This window comes from Gopherus evgoodei, chromosome 11 (genome assembly GCF_007399415.2).
Source record: "Gopherus evgoodei ecotype Sinaloan lineage chromosome 11, rGopEvg1_v1.p, whole genome shotgun sequence".
NCBI lineage: Eukaryota > Metazoa > Chordata > Testudines > Testudinidae > Gopherus > Gopherus evgoodei.
This window is the reverse complement of record NC_044332.1, coordinates 14,717,401-14,740,173: the sequence shown is the minus strand read 5'-3', so window position 1 is coordinate 14,740,173 and position 22,773 is coordinate 14,717,401. Positions and strand designations below refer to the sequence as shown.

The window sequence follows — 22,773 nt, the reverse complement described above, 5'->3', positions numbered from 1 at the left end:
ACTGAAAAACTCAGTGATCACTTTTGAACATGTAGGCAGGACATCTATGTTAGATACAGCCCCCTAAAGTTAAACCCTGATTATAGGCTATCGGGAACCCAGTATTTCTAATGGTCCATCAGCATCCCTCACAAGGAACATGTAAGACTCCAACTTTTTTGGCCTGTGACTCCATTTCAAGCACAAGGCAAAGTACAACAGGCAAAACATTAAAACAGGCAAAAATGTTCCCTATGCCCTTCCAGAGGGCCTTGTGATATTAAATGCCAAAGACATAGGAACTATTATAACTTCTAACATGCATGTAAAATGAGCCTCAATAAAACAAAAGTAAATAAGACCTTTGTGGGTATTGCTTTTTGTTATTGCTCTCTGTCTGCTAATCTGTTTTCCATTTCCTGGCCTCTGCAGTCTCTCTCGGTCAATAGCTCCTCTCTTCATAGCAAGGACATAATGTTGTTGTGGTGGTGCATTAAAATGTAATGAAAACAAAGATAAACCACCCACTCCATACTGGACTCTACACAGCCATTGGAATAGTATCTCTTCTGCGCCTCCTTTCATTTTACGCTGATGGGATCTTGGCTCACATTATCGTTCCAAGCTGTGTTTCTCACACTCCATTTCCATAGCCCCTTCTGCAGTGCTTATGGGACCCTGATCACAGCATCTTCCCCACTTCCCCCGTCTTGACCAGGTTGATTGGATGCACAGTCTTCTCCAGAGCTGCACTCAGCGTCTTTCAGGTGGCAGGAAGTGCTGAGAATCAGTGAGTCTTGAAACTACCAGATGGTACTTGGGGTGCTCACCCCTGCACCCGCATCCCTTTCATCCCTGGTGAGGGTCCAACATCCCCAAATCTGGTTCTTTCCCACAGCAGCGCTGAGTGCCGCTGGGATGCTGGTTTTCATTGTTGTCAGGCAGGAAACACAAACATTCAATGGGGAAGTTTGCAAAACTGGAGCCATTTCTTGTTATAAATCAACCCTAAATTCACATTATCCAGAGTGTTTGCCTTATGACAGGGCAGAGTCTGCCAAGCTCAAGCTGAGCCACACCTAACTCTGCAAATAGCCCCACTGATTACAGCAGAGATGCACATGCTGGGTTTGCTTGAGCTAGCACACTCAAACTACCAGTGTGAACATGGCAGCATGGGCAATGGCAGGGTAGCCACCTGAGTACAGACCCCGGGGGGAGGGGGTCAGGCAGGCTTGTACTCAGGCAGAATACTTCTGTTAGTCAGCAGATGTGTGGCTAAATTTGACTCTAATACGTTCTTTCAACTGCTTCGTTGCTGGACCTCCACTAAAGTATCTGGGCTGCCATGTGGTTCTATTGAATTCATCGGATGGTTCCAAAAAACACTCAGATGTATAGGTCAGGACTAGAGGTGCATTTTGCCTGACATACTTGGCAATTTATGTAGCAGAGAAGAGCTGTCACATTGGGAGTTAAAACCCTGCTGAAATCTCTGGTAGGACTGCTGGGTAACTCTCAGGCATCAGGGTTTATGCCCTATCAAAATGACTCACTGATGGAGCTAGTCAAAAAAGGTTTGTTGTGCAACATTTTTGGAGTAAAAAGGGCTCTTTCAACCAAAGTGAAAATTTTGATTCTGTTTATGGTTTAAAAATGAGTTTGGGGTCTGTTTTTTTCATCAAAAAAAATTTTCACAGGAAATTATGAATTTTTTAAAGGACATTGTTTAACAGCTCTACTTCGTGGTACTCAGAAAAGAAGCCAACTGAGCTTACCCGGCAACAGGCTCTTGGAGTTTGCTTTAGTAACAATGGAGCAACAACCTCAGGATTTGTCTCATATATCTTTCTCTCATTCTCACATACAAATCTCCCTCCCCTACTTCACTATTCCCTGTTGCACCTTGGATAGTTATTTACACCTGCGTAAAGTGAGTGCAAAGTAGGAGTAAAATACTCCCAACAATGACAACGTCACATCCATTTTGCACAGGAGTAAAATGACTGCACCACAATGCAGTTTATGATATCTCTTACACATGCATTTCAGACCTCACACGTGCTCTGCCTACTTCCCTTGTGGAATTCTATACCAGGGTTGTTTGTATCAGAATAGCTAATCAGCAGAAACTGTCTTGATAGAAACCGAGTGAGCACCCAGCTTTAAGTCACAAAACTGCAGCCTCCTAAATGTACCTGACTGCACAGCTGCTGCTGTAAGATTTCAGCAGTCCGTCTGGAATAAGGACAGCTGGTTAATGCCAGTGGACCTGAATAATGTGCTTTGGATACTCTGGTAGTGCTGCAGACAGAACAAACAATGCATAGCTGTCCCGTCAGCCCAGAGCAAACACCAGTTACATTTCAAAGGAACAGGCTGGTATTTACAACTGATCCAAACTGAAATGAAATTGAAATTGGAAACAGCTCCCCTGGAGAACATCCACCTCTTCCCAGAAGATTCACTGCTTCCTTCTGACCACTGAGTGAAGCACTTACTCTGCTCTGGCTTTAGACTACCCACAACAAATATATCTGACCCTAAACTAAAAGGAGGAAGGGCAATTTTGTAAAACAAAATCGGTCTATATAATGATACATATAAGTGAATCAATGTTTGTACAATGATATCTAGAGGGCTTTGTAGACTAAGTCTCAGCTTTTAAACACCTAGATTCCCTGCAGCTATCCCAACAGGGTCGACTCGATTCAACTCGCCAGTTCTTCCAAGCAAGATAAATTAGATTCCGTGCAGCTTACTGTGCATGGGACTTTCAGAGGAGACCTTAAAAAACAAGGTCTTGTCTGCTCTGTGGGGACATTAAAGAGTCCAGGGACCTTTTTGTAAGAGAGTGTCTTTGCCCCTTGCTGTTATCCAATCTCAATCAGTTCAAAGGAGTTGGAAAGTTGCCCTAATAGGACAGCAGTGAATTTCCCGTGTAGGGGAAGTCCTGGTTCATAGAGAGCTGGTGCACCAAAAAACAGGAAAGGGAAGTCAGAACATCTGGTATTCCGGCAATTGCTGGCAGAGTATGTGGCCTCTGAGGTTGATCCAGTTTATGCCAGGGGCTAAAATGGCCCCAGCCACATTCATGATCATACATTTTAGAATGAGCTTCTCTCCACAGCCTTGCAGCTGGGGATCTAAGTACACTGCCATTGCCCAGCGCTATACCTTGTCTGTGAATAAAACGTAAGTGTTCCGCTGCACAGCATTAAATATCTGTTGAAAAGACATCAGTGGAAGTATTGGGAAAGTCATGAAAAACAGGCTTAAACCTCCATAATAACAAATTGGTTTTCATCTGGACATACTGATACGAGCGAGTATTTTTTTCATATAAAATTGACTTACTTTACATTAATGCAGTTTGGGCACCAAACAGGCTGGAAGGAAAGCCAACCAGCACGGCGGTGGGGAGAAAGGCTCCATATTCTTGTCCCTCTCTCTAATCCTTCTTTTCAATCCATTTCACTTTCCTCAGGATTGATTCCCTGTCATTCTTTCTCCAGTACTGGGGCCCTTGCATTGTACAACGAATGATACCCCTATAACACTTGGCAGGTCCCCACAGTTTAGAGGAGAATACTTGCAATGACAGGGTCAAGACGTTGACCTCGCTTTTATGCAGTGGTACCTGACTGAACCACAGAGTCCGAAAATCACCCCTTTGTACACAGCTGTTAAACCAGAACTCTGAACTTTAAAGCCCACAACTTTTGAAATGCAGGGAAAATAAGAATAAAAACACAACATGCTTGTGATTTGTGATTGTGATATGTTCCCAGCAGGAAAAGCATAATAGAAAGCTGATGAGGAGCACTCGTGGCAATCCCCCACTACATAACCAGCTTCCCCATTCTGTTTTATACAGTAATCAAAGGCTATTCTGAGCCTCTCAAAATGCCATCAACCCTCATTGAGAATGAAATAGAGCACATCTCCTCCGAAGCCTTTACAGGAGTAATCATTACAGTGTGCTGGCCTGAACAGGGAGCTCTAATAGATAAAGATGGCTCTTTTTTTTAAAAAAAAAAATCCTCCTAAAATCTGAATAGTAACTTGATGATAATCTCTCCATTTTGTTATGCAAAGGGAAAAGAAACCCATAATTGTGCGCTCTTGGTCTCTTAATGCAAAGAAGGCTTCTTGATGAGATGCTGGGATGATTTAGAACAGGGCTGGGAATCTGGTGGCAATAATACTTTAAAAGAAATAGCCATCCAACTGATTTGGATAAAGTAATCATTAGCATTCTAAATCTAAACCTCCTCTATGTCCCCTCCATGCTACCCCACCCCATCTAGCTTTGCTTCTTTTTATAGCTCTAATTATTTTTTTTTCCTTATCAGCATTTAACAAATAAGGAAGACAGTATCTTTACATTGGCTACCAAGTCATTTTATACCAAATGGATATGGCCCATATGAAAAATATGTTTAGGGGGTATAATCCCTGGCCAGACTACATCTCCCATGATGCACCATAGTCGCTCCTCTTGATGGACTGCTGTAATGCATCATGGGCATTCCATGGACTCATGGGAAGGGTAGTCCAATTCAGAAGTCCATAGAAGAGAATGGGGCAGAAGGTACTCAAACAACAACTCTTATTGAGGCACTTTAGTGGCTTTTCCTAATCATTTTTTTTGATTTTCACCTATAAAACAAAAACTTTTATGTTTTGGAGTATTCAGGGATTTTGGGCCAAAAAAATGTGACCATTTTCAAAGAACGTGATACTTTTTTGGCAAAAAAATTAATTTAGTCAGAAGCAGTTCCAAAGGAAAAGTTTCGACCAGTCCTAATCGTTATTTCCTAGTCCATTGTCCTAGCCCTTGAACTCTGCAGAGTTGTCTATCCTGCTGTTTTCCCAAGATTTTTTTCTGCCCTGCAGCCGGCGTGGGTTTACAGCAATACATCGACTACTGCACCTTGATCCTTCCTGTAGTGCTTCAGTGCAACTGCTTCTGTCATCCTGAATGATGAACACACTGTGCCCAGGCCCCACTATTAACTTCCTGGGCCAGCTACAAACATCCCTTGGTACTACTAAGGGCTGTGTAAAGTATCTGCAATGAGGGGATGACTCTTGGCATGTCAGTGCATTTTAAAGTGTGTGTGTTGTGGAGGCTTATATATTTTTGTAACCATCTACTTGGTTGCAGAGGAGCCACTTGCATTATAGGTTAAATTTTCAAGTGAATTTGGCACCCACAAGTCAGGAATAGGTTTTTAAAAGAGCTCAGCTCCCACTTAGGCACCAAAATAAGTTTTCACATTTCCAAAAACTCAGCATGTTGCATACTGAACTCTTTTGAAAATCTGGCCACATATATCACAAATCGATCTCCTTGGTGCTGAGCATTTTTTTAAAAAATTGGTACCTATTTAGGTGCCTAAAGTGGATTCTTTCCCAACTCTCACCCTCCCTGAGGATTCTGTGCATTCGAAAAATCTGGGGTCAGGTCTTTCTGGTCAGTCTCACCCACTCTTCCAGCTCTGCTTCCTGAATAAAAAAGGTTTTTGGAAACTCACTGGGTGCCTCATCAGTGGAGTTTAGAAATATTTGGCAGTCACTCCCTTTATAGCCATGGACTATTTTTTTTTTTTTGAGAAAAGACGATGAACTGAATCAGCTGCAAGTTCTCTTGTTTGTTAACTGAGCCAACAGCTATTCATAGATGAGGCAGATGCTCCTGATTTTAAACCACTGACAGTGAAGCTCAGTACATTTCCATTTCACATACTGATAGCTCTTGCAAAGTACAGCTGTGGTCCCCTGGACTGGTTACTGTCCTTTGGTGGGAGTGTGAACTCACGATAATTCTAACTGGGGGAGGGTAATCCTGCTGCAAGGCAAGAGCACAGCTAGCTGATCCCAACTATATATTAAATTGGTAGCAAATGTGTGTCCAAACCCCAAAACAAATACTTTCCAAAACTAGAAAGGTTAATCTGGATCTAAATGTATGTCAGAGAAAAAACAAGAGGGACAAGATTAGCAGTTGTGATAAAGTTCCTCCTCTACCTTGGTGGGTCCTGCACTTATTGGTGGATTTTGCTAGCTTCAGAGATCTTCCTGTGTTGGATCAGGAGTTGGGAGGTTTTGGGGGGAACCTGGGCCCACCCTCTACCCTGGTTCCAGCGCAGGGCCCTGTGGACTGCAGCTGTCTAGAGTGCCTTCTGGAATAGCTACAACTCCCTGGGCTACTTCCCCATGGCCTCCTTCCAACACCTACTGTGTTCTCACCACAGGACCTTCCTCCTGATGTCTGTTAACGCTTGTACTTCTCAGTCCTCCAGCATCATGTACTCTCACTCCCAGCTCCTTACACACACCTCACTAACTGGAGTGAGAGCCTTTTTAAACCAGGTGTCCTGATTAGCCTTCATTAATTCTAGTAACTTCCCAATTGGCCACAGGTGTCCTAATTGGTCGGCCTGCTGTAATTAGTTCTAGAAAGTTCCTGAGTGTTCTGGAATAGTCCCTGTTATCTTACTCATGGAAAAGGGACCTGCTTAACCTGGAGCTACTGTGTCTACCTTCGACCACTCTCTTGTAGCCATCTGGCCTGACCCTGTCACACAGTGTAGGGCAACTCTTGCAACATGACCTTCAACAGCTAGCTAGCATTGGGAATGTTAAGAGCCAGCTTCTGATACCCTTACTTATGCTGTGCCTTTCTCTGTGAGCAGCACTGCTAATTTCAGTAGGCCTGCTTATGGAGTGAGGGACTACTTGTCATAAGGCTATGGAATCTGGCACTAAAAAAGTACCCTGCTATAGCTAAGTGTTGGCGCACATGTGTTTTGTTTGATCCCTACATATGAATTTCCCTCTTTTTTTTTCTGTCACCAATTTAGCATATTTTAAAGAGATATTGTAAATTATCTATCTTTTAAGATAGATCAGTAAACCTGAACTGTTTTAATCTAATTTATTTGACATCAGATTTGATGCTTTTTTATATTCTACTCATCCTAAGCAATAAAATTATTATCAGTCAGTTTCAATTTCTGTTTATACCTAGGTTCGCTCTCTGGGACTTAGGCAAAAAAACTGTTTTATGATGTTGGCTTTCCAATACAGGAGCTAGAAACAGATATATGACATTAGACATTTCCCAGGGACAAGGAGACAAAAACGACTGAAGCTAGCCTGATGACTAAAAACATTGATTAAATTCTAAAATCCATCCAAAACTTCTTAAGGGAGATTCAAAGCAGAAAGAGTAGAGGACTTGGAATAAAAACAAACAAAACAAAACAAAACCCTCTTTAAAAAGCAGGAAATGGTACCAAAACTAACTGGCAATATCCTAATAGCAGATTCTGGGTCCGGTTCTGTTCAATGTCTTCATCAATGATTTAGATAATGGCATAGAGAATACACTTATACAGTTTGTGAACAATACCAAGCTGGGAGGGTTTGCAAGTGCTTTAGAGAATAGGATTAAAATTCAAAATGATCTGGACAAATTGAAGAAATGGTCTGAAGTAAATAGGATGAAATTCAATAAGGACACATGTCAAGTACTCCATTTAGGAAGGAACAATCAGTTGCACATGTACAAAATGGGAAATGACTGCCTAGGAAGGAGTCCTGCAGAAAGGTATGTGAGAGTCATAGTGGACCACAAGCTAAATATGAGTCAACAGTGTAACTCTATTGCAAAAAAAAATGAACATCATTCTAGGATATATAAGCAGGAGTGTTGAAAGCAAGACATGAGAAATAATTCTTCCGCTCTACTTCACACTGATTAGGCCTTAACTGGAATATTGAGTCCGGTTCTGGGTGCCACATTTCAGGAAAGATGTGGACAAATTGGAGAAAGTCCAGAAGAGAGCAACAAAAATGATTAAAGGTCTAGAAAACGTGACCTATAAGGGAAGATTGAAAAAATGGGGTTTGTTTCATCTGGAAAAGAGAAAACTGAGAGGTAATGATAATAGTTTTCAAATACATAAAAGGTTGTTACAAGGGGGAGGGAGAAGAATTGTTCTTCTTAACCTCTGATAATAGGACAAGAAGCAATGGGCTTAAATTGCAGCAAGGGAGGTTTAGGTTGGACATTAGGAAAAACTTCCTGTCAGGGTGGTTAAGCACTAGAATAAATTGCCCAGGGAGGTTGTGGACTCTCCATCATTGGAGATTTTTAAGAGCAGGTTAGACAGACACCTGTTAGGATTGGTCTATAATACTTAGTCCTGCCTTAGTGCAGGGGACTAGATTAGATGACCTCTCAAGGTTCCTTCCAGTCCTATGATTCTTGGCTAAACAACTGATCTACAGATTTGACTTTATCATTGTACCAAATACTAAAACCACTAATTAGAGACAGAGTAGGGAAATATCTGGAACATTATGATGTGCTGAAAGACATTCAAGATGAATTAATAAAATGGGTGAGTATTCCTAACCAAGTGTTTTGAAGATGCAAGAGAGCTAATGGAGGGACACTGCCAACACAATTTTTCTGAATTTTAAGAATGCCTTTGATACAGTATCCTATTAATCTACAAGTTCCTCTGTTATGGTATTGGAGATGAACTATAGCACTTGAATGCATAAGGAAATGACACAATCTAGTGGCGAGACATGGAATATTAGGATACGTTTTGATCACCTATTTTGATTACCAGGATTTAGGAGAAGGAATGAATGAAACTGGAGGCAAAGTTAAAACAGTTAAGTTCTTGGTTGCATATATATAAGCATGAAGTCTTGTCTGAATCAGAGAGCTCCTGTCTTGCAGTGGAAATGGGGTTAGCAGAGGGAGAAGTCACATTTGGCGAAAACGTTGACAGTTCTGGTCACTTCATTACGAAGAAGGTATTGAAGAAATACAGAAGGCAGTATATAGCAGGAGCCAACCAGAACAAAAAGGCAACGTTAAATGCAGGTTTGCTCTGAGTATGTAACACATGGCTCTATTTTGCTCAGCAAACCTGCGCCCTGAGCAGAAGAGATTTCTGATAGTCGGCAGCTCTTTAATCTAGCAGGAAGAGGCATGATGAGAGCCAATGGTTGAACGCTAAAGCTTGACAAATTCAGACTAGAAATAAGGCCAAAAAAGTTCATGGTGAGGGTAGTTAATTATTGGAACAATTTATGTAGAGTTGTGGTGAACTCTCCATCACTTTCAATCTTTAACTTGTGACTGGATATCTTTTTTAAGAGATGCTTTAGCTCAAACACAAGTGGTGGGCTTGATGCAGAAGTTATGGGTGAGATTCTCTAGCCTGTGTTATCCAGGGGTTCACAGTAGATGATCATAATGGCCCCTTCTGGCCTTAAAATCTATGACTACAGAGTCATATTGCTGACCATTAGGACAAAGTACTTTTTTTCTGCTTCATAGATTGATAGACTTAAGGCCAGAAGGGGCTCTTGCAATCATCTCATCTGACCTCCTATACAACACAGGCCATAGGACTTCCTTGTAATAATTCCTTTTGCCTCCTGTTACCCTTGCAGAGCCGGCACAAGTCTGGTAGAAGCAACTGGCTTCTTTTCTGGCTCTTGTATCATCATCAGAAATGTTTACTGAATTCCACTCATTGAAAATAGTAGGGATGAGTAAGTGTAACTAAGGGCCTTATCACAGCCATCCTATTATTAAAGCCCCTAGTGCAAAGGGTGGGGAAACAACTCCCTCCCTGCTTCCTCCTTGCGGTGGGGGCAGAGGGAAGTGATTGATTGCTAGCCTGTCCTATTGGCAAATTACAGCACCCCCAGCACCAACTTAGCTGGGGGAACTGGTATTGCACACAGCATCTGTTTAGTCCAGCATGCATTAATTTGCAGCCTAGAAAGTCCATGCTGGGGCATAAAGCAGACTCTTAACTCCCTGAAATTCTCCTGCACAATCTCCCTCCACAGTTGTCAGGCAAGCCCCCAAAAGAAAGGAATTCATGATAAGGGCTATAGGAGAGTCTGATTAAAGGGTCTCTATTGTCCAACCCATAATTTGTGAATATTGGAAGGTTAGGGCTCAATCCTCTAAGCACTCTCCACTCTTTTTGTGAATTTCTTCATTTTTGTGGAGTTTTCTCACAACAATCAGACCCTTTTTCCAGTGATTTTTTTCAAATTTCAAAGGCAATTTTGAAGTTTATAGAATAGTTATATAGTCATTGCAATGACTATATATCTATTTATGCAATTAATGTTACTGTAAAATAATGACATAATTTGAAGGCATAATTATAATGTAAAAAAATGCAGAAAAGAAGCTTTAAATTTGTGAAATGTGCGACATGGCTGCAGTGTGCGGATTTTAAATTCAGTGGGACAAATCCACCTTTTGTTTACCCTTTGCATCACCCTGTAGACTAGAGCGGGGTTGCAACAGTCAATGGGGTTGTGCCAGGGCACCAATCTGGCCTGTCATCTCAGCGTTTTTAAATTTTTTTTCTCTTAATACCAAATCAACTATTGATTCGTGACCAGTATTATAAACCTGTTAGAGGCACAAAGTGGCTGATCTGTAGGGAATTGATGTGGTGCTCTGTGCGTTCGGAATGTCACGTGAGTAATGGGTGCAGTAGGCCACAGCCACAGAAGAGGCCTGCTCCTGCTTTGAAGTCAGATTGACAGCAGGGGCCCTGCCCTCTAGGTTCCTATGTAGGTCACCTGTGTGGCTAAGGAGTCTAGTCAAGCCAGAGCTCTGATGTGCTCCATGTGGCAGATGTCTCAATCCTAAGAATTGTGCCCAACATCTGTAATGAAAGTTGCCATGTCCATATAAAATACTCTTAATAATAATTCTAATTCTTCTTTTCTTCGCTCCCTTTAAAGCCCACATGTTTATGTGTTTTTAAAAACAAACTAAGATGAGACTTTGCCCTATTTCACTCTGGAGTGACTTTTTATGGGCTAATTATAAATTCAGGTTCAGAAGTGAAATATCACCTGACTCTTACCTACACACATAGTATAACGGGCTTCTATAATATACGGTGTACAGAACAAGTAACAAGGGCTGCATTCGCAGGAGCTACTGAACAGTATAAACAGTTAGAAGCCATGGGAATTAGCCAAGGTAAAAGCATTGTGGTATACAACTGCTAACACAAAAGAGACTTCCATCTATTCTAACACTGTCCCTGTTAGGCAGTACAGTACTTGTTAAAAAGCAGAGTCAGTAATTGTACGGTTGTGAATGTAGGAGGTTTGCTAGCACTAGCAACAAAAGTCTTGGGCTTATAACCACTGCAGTGGATATGACTAGACTTTCACTAGCATGAAATTATTCACCCAAACAGAACACTCAGTACTGGAAACCCACCAGTTGTTAACCCCTTTGCTGATTTTGGAACTTTCTGGTTTACAGGTGTTGATTAAAAGTCAAAATTTTCTGTGTAAAGCAGACATTTTATGTGAAAAATGTAGGTTAGCTGAAATTCCAATTTTCTGGACAGACCAGCCCCTGTATTAACTTTTGCCCAATGCCCTTTTCAGGCTGGGGAACTCCCCTTTAAGGAGGAACTCTTCTCCAAGGGAGTCCCTGAGTTAGCCACAAAAAGAGGAGCTTTGGTAGCTCGAATCCAATAGTCAGGCTGCCAGGAAAACAGTGTGTGTGTGTGGTGGTGGAGTAACAGGAGGCTTTGGCCTTGTGCCTCCAGCCTATCTCAACAGATTCCAGAGGATTAGGAATGCAATACCTTGTTTATTTCAGTGAGAGCATATCCCAGGGGTTCTCAAACTGGGGGTTGGGATCCCTCAGGGGGTTGTGAGGTTATTACACGGGGGTCGTGAGCTGTCACCCTCCACCCCAAACCCCGCTTTGCCTCCAGCATTTATAATGGTGTTAAATATACATAAAAAGTGTTTTTAATTTATAAGGGGGTGGAGGGATAGCACTCAGAGACTTGCTATGTGAAAGAGGTCACCAGTAAAAAAAGTTTGAGAGCCACTGGCATATCCCATCCTACTGAGGTTTCATCTATCCTATGGGATACAGCTCTATGTCACTACTGTATATTAAACTGTTCTTTTGTATTTGTCTTATGTATATCCTCCTTCATTGGTGCCTAACCCTAGCATCACCTTGCCTGGATTTAGAATCATACAGCAGAAACTCCACAGCTTTCCTTAGCAGACAAGTACTCTTACTTTAGTTCACTGACTTTAATGTCTAAACACAAAGAGGCTCAGAATTTCCCTGCTTTCCTGATCTCTTGTTAGAATTGTGCTATGGCACATTTAAGCCCAGAGGTTCTGTGCAGTATGCCCAGAGACAGAGCACATGAGCGGCTCACAGTAAGCAGGCCTCATTTTTAAATTCAAAAAGCAATCGCAGCAAGTGCAGGGTGAGATGGTGCGAACGGTATTTTTCAACCACCTCATCTCCAGGAAAGACTCCGTAGCTACTGGCTCCGTGTCTCGCTTTAACTAAGCAGCATGGAGACTTGCACATAAAATTTAATTTTCCAGTAACAATGAACATAAACTGCCTAGGAGCTGTATCAATGCATTTGGTATTCACAGTAATAACGCTGATCAGAATGAGTTCATTTAATATTAATATTCATTACACCAAACAAGCATAAATCCAAGTTACCCAAAGGAAACACAATAACCAGACTCCAAGCACTGTACGTATAGATACTTGAAGGCATTTCAGGTCTGTGTGATTCCTGCAACTGACATCCATGTGTACTTAAATTATGCACAGTAGAAAGAATACTTCTTAAAGGAGCTACCGTGCATTTCGTTTTAAATCAACATGAATGTTTAGAGGAGGAACAATTGCAGTCTTATCTCCATTGATTATTATCTGCATTATTGCAACTGCAGAGCAAATAGAGCAGAGCTTATATCCAGAAAAAAAACCCAGCCTATCTGTGTTAGAAATCAGGAGCCTCTATGGCAACTATGTATCTTAGACACAGCATGTCTGATTCACCAGGGAGGTACTTCAGCATTATTCTGATTTAGCTCTACTGAAATCTAGCTGTGTGTGTGCGTGCATATATGTGCATGCTGCCTGGTGACTCCTGTAATAAATGTAAGACACACGACTGCTAGCAGGAGACCAGACTTTATGTGCTGACCCGAGACGTCTGACATGGCTCAGAGTTATAATGGTTAATATCCCTGTCACACAAGAGGGGTCAGCCTCTGCTGATTCCAGCAGTTGGTATTATATATAAATTGTACATTCAGCAGCCACAACCCCGGCAGTCTCCTTCCTCCCTGCCCTAAAAATAATGCCCTTGAATTAGGGTGAATGGAGCCCCAGGGGAGTATGGCACAATGCCGTGCAGAAGATGCGAATGGACTGTGTAGGCTCTTTGTACCCTACCCCCATTTTAGTGAACTGATATATCATTGGTTACACTGCATTCGGGGCCTTCCGTAGCCCTTAGCTGGCCCAGAAAGTAGTGAAAACTATTGAGAAAGTATAATATTATATTGGTCAAAACACTAGACTTATAGGATGCGCTAGGAAAATTCAGAGCCATCACCCTATCCTCAATCCCACTGGCAGCCCAGTGTCAGAAAACGTTGCCCGCTCAGCATTAGATAACACTGTTTTCCTCTTTATGATGCGACATTCTTCTCAGAGGAGGACTTGAAGGGGCAGGTATCACTGGGTACATCTACACTGAAAAGAAAAATCCATGGCACCGAGTCTCAGAGCCGGGGTCAGTTGACTCAGGCTTGTGGTGCTAGAAATAGCAGTGTAGATGTTTGGGCTTCCCCAGTCAGGGGAAGGATCTCAGAACCAGGGCTCTAGCCCAAGCCTGTATGCCTACACTGCTATTTTTAGCCCCACAGGCCAAGCCCCGCGAGCAGGAGTCAATTGACCCAGACTCTGAGACTCAGTGCTGTGGGCTTTTTATCGCAGTGTATACATACCCAAGATGGTTGCATGGATCCTACCTGATCCAGGCTCCCATAGCAGCCAGGAGGGAAGGTAGCATAGTGAGGGTTCTCCCTAGCTTCATGGGACTTGGTGCCAAGACCCTGCAATAATGGAAGCAAATCCTGCACCCTCACACAGGAGTGCTCAGCTGGCAACCCTGCCAATGCACACTCATGTTATTTTTCCCTACATGGAGATGGGGCCCTGTAAAAGGAAGTTATTTTAGTTTTCCAGTGTAAGCTGGCAGTGATCACGAGAAGCACAATGCAAGAACTTAGCTTCAAATACATCTATTTGTATTTATGGGAAAAATGATGTTCATGCCTCTAATTAAAAACACGAGTAACTTATTTAAAACTCAGCTATTACTTATTAAGGAACAGATTCTGTCCCCTCCTTATTCACCTTACTCCACTGGACCATGCAAAATAAAATACTGCTCAGAATGGCAAAATCTGGCTCCAGGTCATTAGTTCTGATCCTTATTTGATTTCTTTTCATAAGCAATATTCACTGCCTTCCATATGCAGTGTGATTAATCCAACCCACTGCATGAATTTGAAACTGCTTGGATTAAAGAGGGAATCAGAAGATTTCTCAGCAGTAAGGAATAAATGTCATTGCTGTTAATCAAACCATGAGAGTAAACCATAATAACATGCATCTGACAAGGTGGGTATTCACTCACCAAAGCTTATGCTCCAATACATCTGTCAGTCTACAAGGTGCCACAGGACTCTTTGTCACTTTTTACAGATCCAGACTAACATGGCTACCCCTCTGATACATAATAATGGTGGTGATTACTGGATGTTGTTATAGTCTGCCAATTTGCAGCCCAATTTTGCTGATCCAAGACAGTTCAGAGATGCATTATGGGTATATATCACAAGCTCAGCCAAACTATGCCCCTCATTCAGGAAAGCATCTCTATTCAGGAAAGCACTTAAGCACTTGCTTAACTTTAAGCACATGCTGCGGTCCTACTGGTTCCAGCTGGAGCTGTGGGTGTTTAGCACTGCTGGAAATCAAACTGCGTGCCTGTTCTGGAGAGACTTTGATCAGTGCTTTAGATGTGATTTCCCTTGGAAGAATGTGCCTATGCAAAAATGACAACTTCTTACCCTAACCTGATGCGTTTAGAGTCATCTCTCCTCACTTCAGCGAGGACACCAGATCACCAATCCTATTTAAACATTTTTGATCTCCTGTTAGAAGTGCAGAGTCAGAAGGCAGGATACTCTAAAGTCCATGGGTACATTCGCACAGCGAAAAAAACAAAAAACAAAAAAACCCTCAGGGCCAGGTCCACTGACTCAGGCTCATGTTACAGGGCTAGAAATAGCAGTGCAGACATTCCCACTTGGGCTGAAGCCCAGGCTCTGAGACCAGCCCCATTCGCCCAGTTCCAGAGCCCAGGCTCCAGCCTAAGTGGCAACATCTACACTGCTATTTTTAGCCTCATAGTCTGAGCCCAAATTAGCTGACCCAGGCTCTGAGACTCGTTGCCACAATTACTTTTTTTGTAGGGAGCTAGCCAGCAGTTCAGGTGACCTGCGCTCAAGCCCCTAGTCTGCAACAGACTTCCTGTGTGACCTATAGCAAATCATTCAGCTTTTCTGTGCCACTGTTCTCCATCAATAAAATGTGAATAATAGCACTATCCTACCTCTTAGGGTTGTGAGGCTAAATACAGTTAAGATTGTGAGGTGCTCAGATACTGCAGTAAAGGAGCCCATAGACAGACTGGAGAAAGAGTTAGATTCCATTCTGGCTCAAGATGCATTGACAGGATTGTGTACTTAATTCCAGCTACTCTTGGTTAGACCTGTGCAATCCCTTTACAAGTAATGGGTTTGCGTGACGGACGTAGACTGGCACTGATGATGCACTGTCCAGAAAGAACACAGCGTGGCTTTACAATCCCAGGCTGAGCTTTCAGACCTGGCTGTTCAAAGAATACCTTTGTTCGCTTGTGAGCGGAGCTATTGATTTGGAATTCACTGAGACACAATGAACTTGGAACCCCATGATGCCATTTTTATAGTCACTCTCCATGCACTTAAAGCTCAAATTTCCCAGGGTAACTCAGGCTTATGATTGATTAGAGCACTTAAAACTCTATTCATGGTTTGGAGAGTCAGTAGCTGCTCTTACCCTGTTGGAGTCGATTCTAGCCCTGGACGTGTAGATAGGAGGAGGGATGTTAAAGGCCTGAGGAACTAAATATTCCTCAGCATCCATCATATCTTCCAGGTCTTCCTCATCCAGCAGATTTTGGAAGAATTTGCTGTCGTTTGGACTCGGGAGCTTCATACGGTCATCACCCTGAATGTATCACATGGACAGAGGAAGATAACACAGAGATTAATTAATTCTATGAGCGTGGTTACCTGTTTTCTATACCACCTTGCAGTCATGGTGCAGAGACCATGCATATACTCAGGTTTCCCTACATCACCACAGTTACATAGTTTATTTTGATTTTTTGGCTGGGAATATGATGACAGGAGGGGAATAACTGCATTAATCAAGCAAAAATAAATGTTATTGAACCTTTTTCTTTCTTTTTTAAAACAGACTCAATTCTGGACCCAGTAGACCAGCTTCTGGCAAGGTCTGCTGTATGTTGTGAAATATTTGAGATATTAAGGCTAATGCAGGAAAAAATATATGTAATGGAAAGTGGGCCTCTTTGCTTTTTATTTTACTTTATTTTATTTTATTTTATTTTATTTTTATTTGTGTTTTTTAAGGATTTATTGTGTGAAATTCCCCTGTTAGCCATATGGATGGCCTTATAAGAATTTAATAGGGATGAAATCAATAGGAATTAAACTGGGTAATGACAACATTTGGATTGCAGTAGGGCCCATGGTCCCAGGTCCCATACAAACACAGAACAAAAGACCGTTGCCTACTTCAAAGAGCTCATGACCTACAGAAATTACACTAAAAACCTACATAAATTAATAGAGAATAAAGTCCTAGCTAGAGAATGGTTTAACCATGCTGTAGAATTTAACAGAGAATTATATCCCTGCCATAGAATTCTATAGATTGGTTTAAAATTCGCACGGAGGAGTTGTTCGCAGTGTTGTAGTAGCCATGTTGGGCCCAGGATATTAGAGAGACAGGTGGGTGAGGTAATAGATTTTATGGGACCAACTTCTGTTGGTGAAGTGGTGAAAGAACTTTAAGAGGAGCTCAGAGGAGCTCGAAAGCTTGTCTCTTTCATCAATAGAAGTTGGCCCAATAAAAGATATTCCCTCACTCACAGAGAGGATATCATTCCTGATTATATTCCATATGACTTTCTACAAGGGCAGTGACACTAGTGTTGCAGTGGAGTTAAACTGAGATGAACATTTGGCCTTTATTGTCCTAACCGACTGCTATGGAAGAGGCCAAATAGCATTATGAAAGAGGCCACGTGGGTGATCTGAAATGATGAAATACCTGCCAGATTATATCGCAAATTACCTTGACAACGAGATTAAAAAGATAATGAAAGGAAGTATAAAGAATGCAGTAAATTCTTTTACCTAGTGAAATAATTATCCATGCAGGTTTTTTGGGGCCTTCTCTTTTTAAACATTACTCCCCTTCGAACTCAGTGGGAAATATTGCTAGGAAAAGGTCACATTATGATACTATTACTCATGCTGACTATTGTCTTACTGATCAAATTGTTCTACTGAACTGTTTGTACTGATCATTGTGAGTCAGCCTATCAGAATCTGGCCCAAACTGATTCCATGTTCTGGCCTCTGGTATTTAATAATTATGTTATTGACATTGCAATTTTTATTCATCTCCATATTTGTTTGTCCAACCTGTTCTTAAAATCCTCCAGTGATAGGGATTCCACAGCCTCCCTTGGAGGCCTATTCCAGAGTGTAACTACCCTGATAGTTAGAAAGTTTTCCTACTGTCTAACCTAAATCTCCCTTGCTGCCAATTAAGTCTATTATTTCTTGTCCAATGTTCAGTTGACATGGAGAACAATTGATCACTGTCCTCATTATAACACCACCTAACATATTTGAAGATTGTGGCACCTTATAGACCAACAGACGTTTTGGAGAATGAGCTTTCGTGGGTGAATACCCACTTCGTCAGATGCATATAGTGGAAATTTCCAGGGGCAGGTATATATATGCAGGCAAGTTTGTTTTTTAACTTCTTCTCACGGGTCAGGTTTTCTAAACCTTTTATCATTTTTGTTGCTCGCCCCTGGACTCTCTCCAATCTGTCCACTCCTTTCCTAATGTGTGGTGCCCAGGACTGAACACAGTGCTCCATCTGAGGCCTTATCAATGCTGAGTAGATTTGGGATAATGTAAATATTGAGTTAGGAACTGAATTCCATGCACCCATTTTTTCACATCTCAGCATTGGTCTATATATATTGAGCTATCTTACAGTATTAGCTGACATTTCTAAGAACAGGTTGGACAGGGATGGCGTAGCTTTACTTGGTCTTGCCTCAGTGCAGGGGATTGGACTAGATGACCTCTCAAAGTTCCTCCCAGCCTGACATTTCTATGATTCTACAAGCAGAATTAAAATGATTTCTAGATGTTCCAGAGTTGCTGACCTGAATGACAAGGTATCTTTGTGGGTCTCGAGCCATTCTAGAAAATTCAGCAGCCAATTCCTTGAATTTAGGCCGACTGTCAGCATCGATCATCCAGCCTGAAGACAGATTTAAGAAGAAAATAAAAAGTTGATTGGCTACAAGAAATATCATTACATTTTGAACAACATTTGAAACAATCCTGAGCATGAGTGTGATGATGCCTTTGGTGTATTTGGCCTGCAGAGGAAAAAACACAATTCAGTTGTTCAGGAAAATTGGGAAGACAATAATAAACAATGCTTCTAAAATAGAGAAAGTTAGATCTTGTGGTTAAGGCCTGGAGATCTGTATTCAATTCTTGGCTTTGCTGCTGTGGGACCTTGGACAAGTAGCTTACTTTATCTGTGCCTCAGTTTACCATCTCTAAAATGGGGATGGTACTAGAGTCTTTCTATGTCTTGTCTATTTAGATCAGAAGCTCTTTGGGGGCAGGGAATGTCTCTTACCATAGATTTGTACCGTACCTCGCATGATGGGGCCTGTATTTCAGTCAGAACCTCTAGGCACTATCGTAATACTACCAGTAAAATAAGCATTTCTACCTGATCTGCTAATCCATAATGTATTCCAGGTTAGAGCAGACTGTTAAACAGATCTGATCACACTGACCTCTCTCAATTATTTCTCCTCTCTCCTCACCATTTGAGGGACTTTGTATTACTGCTGCCATCATCAGCTATGGGCTACACTTTAACTTTATTTGCAGGCATAAGCGCTGCTGCAGGCCATTGCTATTATCGAGACACATTCCACCTCCAACGAGCAAGGACTCCCCGCCCCCCCTATCGCATTCTCTCAAAAAGTTCATTAGAAAGAAGATCCTCCTCTTTGAATGCCTTCTGCAAAATAGTTAGTGCAAAGCAACTGATAAATGCCGCTCAGCAACAGCTGCTGCTTTATATCAGTGCCAACCTCTTCTACGAAAAGATTCTATCAGCAATTTTCCAGGACTGTATCCTCATTTAGCAGGGACTCTCAGTGAAATGGTCCTTATCTCCTACAGCCCCATTACACCGAACATGTGACCAAAGCTTCCTTAGCTAGAAGGCAGGTTGGCAAGAACACTAAAAGATTAGGGGTACGCCACTAGCAATGCTTTCCCCAATTTAAGATGTCCGGAATATCCAGTCTACCTGCATCTGCTTTCAACAATATAGAATTGTTTCTTATTCATTAGAACTGTGTTCTGTTAGAATATTCTTGAGTTTGATCCGAATGGTCCCCTTCCACGTGTTTAGCTCGTCTAGTCAACTTCCAACCTACATGCTGTTGCATCACTAGATGCCATGACAATCAAGTGCCTTGCTCTTTTATTGTCCATATCTTATAGAGCCTGTAAGGATGCTGCAATCCTTTCTCACAAACTAATGCATATCTGTACCCTCGCTGAAGTCACTGGGCCTATTCACATGGTTTATGGACTCTTCAACATGAGAAAAACATGCAGAATCAGTTTCTATGGCTGAAATGACATATCGAGGAGAATTCCTCTATTAAAGGAAATGTCATGTTATTTTTACAAAAATAATACCTGAGCCACAGACAATCAAACTGCCTGAGGGGTAGATTGCCCTCATACCAGCATTGTGTAAGACTAAAGGAAAGGCAGTCTGCTGCAAAACAAAACCTTCCATTTATCCCTATCAGAATTGTTTGTGTTTGGATTTTAGGGCCCAGGTAGGTTCCAGATGGACAGTGCGGAAGACTCAACTCCTATTTACCCACAGAGTGTGTATAGTACAGGAAGCTACATTGCAAATCACCTCATAATGTCCGACCAATGTGCCTCAAACCTACACCCATTACTAAGATGAGGATGTTACAGTCCTTGGCCTCTCTGCTAACACTTTCAGGAAGGAGGTGAATATTGATTCTAAGGGACTGTGATTTTTGTGATGTGGACACTTGTTCACTGGGAATTAGATGAAACCATTAAACACAAGCCACCAAAGAGCCCCTGTACTGAACATGTGTGTCAGCCTTCAGCCCCTGATGACCTGTGTTGGGTTTAATCTTGCAGTTAGGGGTGAAAGGAACGATATATCTCATTAGCAATCTCCTGAGTGATATAGTGCACCCATATGACAAGCTTCAGGCTACAAATGCAACTCTGAGAAGAGAGAAATCCCATTTCCTTGCTAAGAATATACATATTTACCTCCTCCAGTTTATCTTCTTAGTTCTGCTATTTTTTGTGTGCAAATCACAAGCGAAAGACCCATGTTAGAACGACAAGATGGCTGTAAGTTAATTTCACTTAAATGAAGTCAGAAGGACCACACAGATGTTCCTAATTCTTTTTTAATTAGAAGTCTAGACTTTGAGGATCCATTTGCGTGTACGTCTCTCTCTCTCTCTCTTTTGCGGGGGAAGGAGGGCAGAGTAAGTGAGAATCCAGATATAAACTATTTTAATTTTTTGCTAAATCATAAATGTCTATAAACTACTGGATCTGACTAAACAAACAAAAACAAATCCTCAGCTGCATAATATTTGTTAGATTAAGTCAATTTCTCTTTAATAAAAAAAATTATGGATTTCTTTCCTCAATATTTGAGATTTCTGTTTTGGAACCAACTCTTCTCTTTGCCACCTTCAATGCCTGACTACCCATGTACCATAATTATGTTTAATGCTATCATTTTTTCATCAAAATCAATTGTCATGGAAATGACAAGTGTTTACAATCACAATCATACAATTTTGAGTTCATAGCGAGGATGTGTGATACCATCTCACAGTAATAAGAAGAGGAGCTAACTCAAACCTTTCACAGCTAAACTCATATCCTTTGCAATTGGGGGACGGGGGAAAAGGTGCATTCTATGTTCAAATGTAATTTATAAAACCGTAGGAAGCATTTTGTTTTGAAACAGTCTCCATTATTAGCAAGCACTGTCAGTGACTGTAGATGCAATGGAATACGCTATGCTAGCATTGACCACAGTGATATTAAAACGACAGTTACTCACATTTCACCATCACCATGTAAACATCAATGGTGCAGATAGGAGGCTGGGGCAACCGTTCCCCTTTCTCTAACAGGTCAGGAATGTCTCGTGTCGGGATTCCATCATAGGGTTTTCCGCCAAAGGTCATAAGTTCCCAGATAGTGACACCTGGGAACAAAGGAGTATAAGATTAGGGGCATGTTTTATTTAAGTTGTTAAAAACACCTTATGGATCAGTTTGAGGCTCAGTATTGGGTTACAATGTGAAGGACCTGTCTCCTTCATTCTTAGAACCAGTGCATGTATAAAGTGTGCATAGCTTGCTCGGACTTATGTTGGATCCTCCACTTAAAGACTATTGAAAGAGTGTGGAACAGCACTTGAGTTTGAGTCTAACGATGGTGTCTCTTGTTTGCATTGGGTTAAGAAAAGGTGCAGGCATGACAGATGTGGAGACTTAGAACAAATAAGTGGTGCTGAGTGCAAGCATGACAGATATGGAAGACTTAGAAAATATAAATGGAAACAATAACAAAAGAATACGCCTGGCTCTTTTATCATATCAAAATGGAAAATGAATGGATGATGTTATTGTAAGGGGCAAAAAACCTGAAGATGTTCTGTAAATTACAGCATCAATTTCCCATAATGATGCAGAGTGAATAAGGTTATGTCATTATCTTTGCTTTGTAAGTCATTCACAGTCCGTTGTGTTGATTCCTCCTAAAGCATCTTATGGATTTGGGTTATGATAATGCTATGATTTAAACCTGGGATCCTCTTTCTGAACAGCCTGAGGATTTTTTTGGCAGCTAAGAAGAAAGATAAATAACATATATCACAAGTAACAGAATTTATCCCAAAAGACAATCTTTAATATTAAAAATACTGCTGCTTTCCCAACACTCTCCTTTGTTTTGCTTTTATTTTATTGTAAAGGTCATTTAAAATATGCCTCCAGCCTGGTAATCATATTCTGTAGACTGTCACTTCTAATCTGAGGAGAGAGAAGTAAAAATACATATCCATGAAACATGCATTTATTTTCTCCCCTATTCACCTCCACATTGATGTTTAATAACTAAATCTTGTCCATCATTGTGTTTTATTCTTTCAAATTACAGATGTGCTGGGCCTCTTGTTTTAAACTGAGCTGCATAAATAATGGAGGAAGATGCACATTTTGCTATCTGGGGCAATACACAATTTGGGGGTGGGGAGGAAGCTGCTTTATGCTTACAGTTTTAATATCATAGAATCATATATTTTTCTTAGCTGGACAGAAGAGGGTAGCTACCTGGCAATAGCAAACTGTATTT

At 41.4% G+C, this 22,773-nt stretch overlaps 1 protein-coding gene across 6 annotated transcripts in view; it reads right to left on the bottom strand.

Annotated features, from left to right (window-relative positions):
* ERBB4 (erb-b2 receptor tyrosine kinase 4) overlaps window positions 1-22,773 on the bottom strand; it is a 1,029,410-nt gene that overhangs the window by 19,346 nt on the left and 987,291 nt on the right. For all 6 annotated transcript variants that reach the window (XM_030580258.1, XM_030580260.1, XM_030580261.1 and 3 more), the window contains 3 exons: window positions 21,476-21,622; window positions 18,462-18,559; window positions 16,019-16,189 (listed from right to left, as the gene is read on the bottom strand). In XM_030580258.1, the coding sequence (XP_030436118.1) occupies window positions 16,019-16,189; window positions 18,462-18,559; window positions 21,476-21,622 (416 nt within the window). The remainder of the gene's footprint in view (window positions 1-16,018; window positions 16,190-18,461; window positions 18,560-21,475; window positions 21,623-22,773) is intronic.